This window comes from Borostomias antarcticus (assembly GCF_949987555.1).
Source record: "Borostomias antarcticus genome assembly, chromosome: 15".
In the NCBI taxonomy this organism is placed as follows: domain Eukaryota; kingdom Metazoa; phylum Chordata; class Actinopteri; order Stomiiformes; family Stomiidae; genus Borostomias; species Borostomias antarcticus.
Window position 1 is genome coordinate 15,498,658 of NC_140248.1, and position 6,036 is coordinate 15,504,693.

At 49.7% G+C, this 6,036-nt stretch overlaps 1 protein-coding gene across 1 annotated transcript in view; it reads right to left on the reverse strand.

Moving 5' to 3' along the window:
- Positions 1 to 480: 480 nt before the first annotated feature.
- Positions 481 to 6,036, reverse strand: part of afap1l1b (actin filament associated protein 1-like 1b) — a gene marked incomplete at its 5' end in the record, with an annotated part of 13,962 nt that continues 8,406 nt past the window's right edge. Inside the window, 7 exons of the mRNA XM_084450063.1 lie at positions 481 to 535; positions 675 to 803; positions 2,801 to 2,976; positions 3,411 to 3,578; positions 4,021 to 4,132; positions 5,115 to 5,187; positions 5,501 to 5,646. Coding sequence (XP_084306189.1) covers positions 509 to 535; positions 675 to 803; positions 2,801 to 2,976; positions 3,411 to 3,578; positions 4,021 to 4,132; positions 5,115 to 5,187; positions 5,501 to 5,646 — 831 coding nt within the window. The 3' untranslated portion in view covers positions 481 to 508. The remainder of the gene's footprint in view (positions 536 to 674; positions 804 to 2,800; positions 2,977 to 3,410; positions 3,579 to 4,020; positions 4,133 to 5,114; positions 5,188 to 5,500; positions 5,647 to 6,036) is intronic.

The window sequence follows — 6,036 nt, forward strand, 5'->3', positions numbered from 1 at the left end:
CATATACATGTCCTCATCCTACAGTTCTTCTCAGCATCTCAGCCCCAGTCTTCACGTGTCCACACATCACAAAGTCCTTACAAAGTCCTTGGTTCTTATCTAACACTTCCACAACCTGAAGGAATTACACATCGACATCGTAACACCACACAACTCACTGAAGCACAAAACAAGAGCAATATACTTGTAAATATATACACATATATACTGTACATGTCTGTAAACATAGTGTCATGCCAGAGATGGGGTGTCTCCTGTATTCCAGTGGAGCGTAGAGGGCTGCTCAGCTGGTCCAGTTCCAGGGGCAGTGCCTTGCTCAGAGGGGCAGGACGCTGGGGGAAGCCCAGGATAAGAGTCCAGGAAGAGTCGCCGGTTTGAATCCCAGGGCGGAGTGTCTCTGCTCAGACGTGCCCTCCTCCCTGTGTCCTTCTCTCTGACCAGCACTCCGTCACGTGTCCAGTCAGGACGGCCCCCAGCAGAGCTCCTCTTCTCAGGACCGACTCCACGTCTAGGTGCCTCTCTTCAACTCCCACTCCTGTAAGACCAGGACATAGACATGAAGAGAGAACACACACACACATCACACACACACACACACACACACACACACACACACACACACACATACACACACACACACACACACACACACACACACACACACACACACTGACCTTGGCCTTCTGCATGACGTTTCCGCGTGACGAGGCATACATGGAGGGAGGGCGTTTCCTCATCTCAGCAGCACAGTTCACTGGCGTGTTGGCCTCGCTGTACACGTTCTCCACCTTACTGACCTGCACCTGGGGACAGAAACATCACAAAACAGGAAATACAGCATGTAAATAAACCAAAGTTCAACTAACAAAGAGTCTCTGTCGGGGCAGAAACCTTGTCTCTCCAAAATGTATATCCAAAAAAGTTTAAGAATGTTGAAAAGATCATTCCAATTTCTATGTTTTTTTGTTTTTTGTTTACTGTAAACATAAAACCACATATGATGAGCTGTTTTGAATACCTTTAATTGGTCCCAGGGCTGGGAAGAGTTCAGAGGTTGTAAAGGGTAGTCCCAATTGAGGTAAAAAAACAAAACAAACAACCCCCCCCCCCCATGATGGGGGGTCATCGTCAATTTCCCTGGAGGAGGTCACTGAGGTAGTCAAACAACTCCACAGTGGCAAAGCCCCAGGGACTGACGAGATCCGTCCAGAAATGCTGAAGGCGCTGGGTGTTGAGGGGCTGTCTTGGTTGACACGCCTCTTTAACATTGCGTGGAAGTCCGGGTCAGTGCCAAAGGAGTGGCAGACTGGGGTGGTGGTCCCAATATTCAAAAAAGGGGACCAGAGGGTGTGTGCCAATTATAGAGGCATCATATTACTCAGCCTCCCAGGGAAAGTGTACTCCAAGGTGCTGGAAAGGAGGGTCCGGCCGATAGTCGAACCTCAGATCGAAGAGGAACAATGTGGATTTCGTCCTGGTCGTGGAACCACCGACCAGCTCTTCACTCTCGCAAGGATCTTGGAGGAGGCTTGGGAGTTTGCCCAACCTGTCTACATGTGCTTTGTGGATTTGGAGAAGGCTTATGACTGAGTCCCTCGAGAGGTCTTGTGGAGGGTTATGCGGGAGTATGGGGTGAGGGGGTCCCTACTTAGGGCCATCCAATCCCTGTACACTCAGAGCGAGAGCTGTGTCCGTGTCCTCGGCAGTAAGTCGTCCTCCTTTCCGGTGGGGGTTGGCCTCCGCCAGGGCTGCGCTTTGTCACCAATCCTGTTTGTGATTTTCATGGACAGGATATCGAGGCGTGGCCGTGGGGAGGTGGGTTTGCAGTTCGGTGATCTGGGAAACACGTCGCTGTTGTTTACAGATGATGTGGTCCCAATGTCATCATCGGCCTGCGACCTCCAGCACTCTCTGGATCGGTTCGCAACTGAGTGTGAAGCGGCTGGGATGAGAATCAGCACTTCTAAATCTGAGGCCATGGTTCTCAGCAGGAAACCAGTGGTTTGTCTGCTCCGAGTAGGAAATGAGTCCTTACCCCAAGTGAAGGAGTTCAGGTATCTGGGGGTCTTGTTCACGAGTGAGGGAACCATGGAGAGGGAGTTTGGCCGGAGAATTGGAGCAGCTGGTGCGGTTCTGCAGTCGCTTTACTGCACTGTTGTGACAAAAAGAGAGCTGAGCCAAAAGGCAAAGCTCTCAATCTACCGGTCTATCTTCGTCCCCACCCTCACCTATGGTCATGAAGGATGGGTCATGACCGAAAGAACGAGATCACGGATACAAGCGGCCGAAATGAGTTTTCTCCGGAGGGTGGCTGGGGTCTCCCTGAGAGATCAGGTGAGAAGTTCAGTCATCCGGGAGAGACTCGGAGTAGAGCTGCTGCTCCTTTGCGTCGAAAGGAGCCAGTTGAGGTGGTTCAGGCATCTAGTGAGGATGCCTCCTGGGTGCCTCCCTAGGGAGGTGTTCCAGGCATGTCCGGCTGGGAGGAGGCCGCGGGGTAGACCCAGGACCAGGTGGCGGGATTACATCTCCGCACTGGCCTGTGAGCGGCTAAAGATTCCCCAGGCAGAGCTGGTTGATGCTGCTAGGGAAAGGGATGTTTGGGGCCCCCTGCTGGAACTGCTGCCTCCGCGACCCGACCCCGGATACGCGGATGACGATGGACTGGACTGGATGGACCCCCCCCCCACCAAAATGTAGACATGAAGTTTCCACCTGACAGCAACGACACTTGACCATACTGTACTGTACATTCATATCAAACATGAATGGAACTCTCTTAGATATAATTATAAAAAAGCACCTTGCTGAGTGGTTTGCTGTCAGTGGGCGGGCCCAGTACCCCTCCAGCCAACGACTTCTTCAGGTTCTCCTTGACCTCCGTGAGGCGGAGCTCCAGGTCAACACGCTCCGCCTCCTTCCCCCGACACGCCTCCTCCAACTGGGACACACGCTGCTCCCCAGCCTGCTGCTGCTTACCTGCACACACACACACACACGCACACACACACACACACACACACACACACACACACACACATGAACCACACACACACACACACACACACACACACACATGAACCACACACACACACACACACACACACACACACACACACACACACACACACACACACACACATGAACCACACACACACACACACACACACACACACATGAACCACACACACACACACACACACACACACATGAACCACACACACACACACACACACACACACACACACACACACACACAGACACACAATCAATCAAGTACCTGTCTGTCTGTCTGTCTGTCTGTCTGTCTATCTATCTATGGTTTATTGATACTCTCTAGAGGTCTATTAAGAGGTGATCTTGCAGCACTGTGACCAGCAGGTGGCGCCGGTCATCCATGCCAACTCTCCCACCTGTCAGAGTCTTCAGCTGCTCCTTGGCCTCCCTTCTGTCCTTGCGGAGGGCATTGAGGGCGTGTCTGATGACCTCCTTCTCTCTCTCCAGCTGCTCCTTCCCCCTCAGGTATCTCCGCGCGTCCTCCTCCGCTCGAGTCTTCCCATACTTCCCATACTGGTTCACCTCTGTGACAATCAATCAATCAATCAATCAATCAATCAATCAATCAATCAATCAATCAATCAATCAATCAACAAATCAATCAAGCAGCAATCAATCAATTAATCTATCAACCAACCAATCAATCAGCCAATCAATCAATCAGCCAATCAATCAATCAATCAATCAATCAATCAATCAATCAATCAATCAATCAATCAATCAATCAATCAATCAACCAATCAATCAATCAATCAATCAATCATTCTACCTATTAGACTATCAATCAATCACCCAATCGACCAATCAACCAATCAATCAATCAATCAATCAATCAATCAATCAATCAATCAATCAATCAATCAATCAATCAATCAATCAATCAATCAATCAATCAATCAATCAATCAATCAATTAAATAATTAAAATCAAGTTAAGAAATAATTGCCTGACCCTGGGGACACCTACTAGAGGCGTGTCTCTTGATGGTGGCCTGAGGCTCCTCCTTCTCTGTGTCCCTGCTGGAAAATGAGGCATGGCGTTTCACCTGTTGAGGTCTGGCCTCTGGCGCCCCCTGCTGCTGGGGAGGGGAAGAACAGAAAAGAGAGAGAGAGAGAGAGAGAGAGAGAGAGAGAGAGAGAGAAAGAAAGGCAGACGAGATATGAAAACAACAGCTACAATCTGTGACTCGAATGAAACTTCCTGGAGTTTGTTTCTGAGAAGCTTGACCGTGTTCAAAGATGTGTTTAGTGTCATCTGGAAGCCTGAGAGCTATGTGGAGGTGAACGTCAGAGACAAACAGCTTGGAAGCATCATCTCCTCCTTTCCCTCATCTCCACACAACCACAGAGTTCTCCCAGAGGTCTGTCTGTGGGAGGACTGTCTCCTGCTAACTGCCCTGAGCAACACAAACACACACACACACACACACACACACACACACACACACACACACACACACACCACACCACACACACACACACACACACACACACACACACACACACACACACACACACACACACACACACACACACACACCCTGGCCTCCTACTCCTTGATTCTGTGGAGAGCAAAGGAAGAACAACCACACACAGCTGAAGAGACTGAACACACTATTTAGTGGAATATATACTGTATACGGTATGCATTTGTTTATGTCTGTTCGTCCCAGTCATAGCCAGTAAAGCCTTCTGTGAGAAGAACCAGCGCCACTAGATGTCTCAGCACTGTTTACATAGAGAACAACAGGTTGGAGGGCTGACTGAAGTCCAACTGTCCAGGATAGAGTGTAACGACGGCCTGGAGAACACCCTGCCTAACGTTGGGATCCCACCCGCCCATAGCCCACCGGGTGCGTTTCAGGAGCTGGGGGGGGGTTGTGGAACTCCCAATTTTTTCTACTACTTCATGCGTCCCAGGAGCGGCTACGTCAAAAATAGACCACAAACATTGTCTAGAGTGGCCGCAATCAACTCCGGCAGCTGGAAGGTGACGCAGCCGGACTGAAGTGGAATTTGGGCGTCAGGAAAAGTAATCTGAAAAGATCTCCACTTCCTCACCACAACACTTTCGTAGGGAACCTCGTCATATGTCCTGGAATCTGTGGACGCACTGCTGGAGGAAGTAGCCCACCTGGACAGGAAGAGAGAGACGGGACTGAACTCTAGTACGCTAAAAAGACAACTCTAGTACGCTAGAAAGACAACGCTAAAAAGACGACTCTAGTATGCTAAAAAGACAACTCGAGTACGCTTAATAGACAACTCTAGTACGCTAGCTGATGTTTCAGACAAATACAATTTAGACAAACAAGCACACTCACCACTACTTCTGAGTACCAGACAGGCATAGACACACGCGCGCACACACGCGCGCACACGCACAGACACACGTGTGAGCGCACAGACAAGCGAACGTGCACACACACACACGCACACACACTCACAGAAAGGAGTTTCTGGCGGCGTCCTGGATGTTGGTGATGGTGTCCACGTCTACGTAGTCGTAGTGCAGAGCCTCGGGGAGAGTGGAACCTCCCGTCTCAGCCAACAGAACCCCCAACCACCGACCCATCTCCTCTGAACAGCTGGCCTGGGGGGAGACTCTCCTTTTAATATCTTTAATTGTGTTCACATTTGACAAGAACATCCTTGAATGCAAACAATAATAAATGCACAAGCTTTGGGAATCTCAACGACATACGTTTTCAGTCTCAGTTCACAGATACAGGAAGCAGCGTCTCCTCCATGTATGGCGACAGACATTCACCACAGACATTGAACATAATTTTGCCAATGCCTAAGCTTTTGGCTTGGGCATTCCTGCCATCTGCAAGCCCCTCACAGCTAGTCTATGGACATTACCTAGGCTTCACAACTAGTTTGTAGCATTACCACACATTTGAATTCTTTATTTAGGTCCGCATTTTCAAAATACATTGCAGGGGCCCAAATAGAATTAAATTGCTGTCCTGTTGTTTGG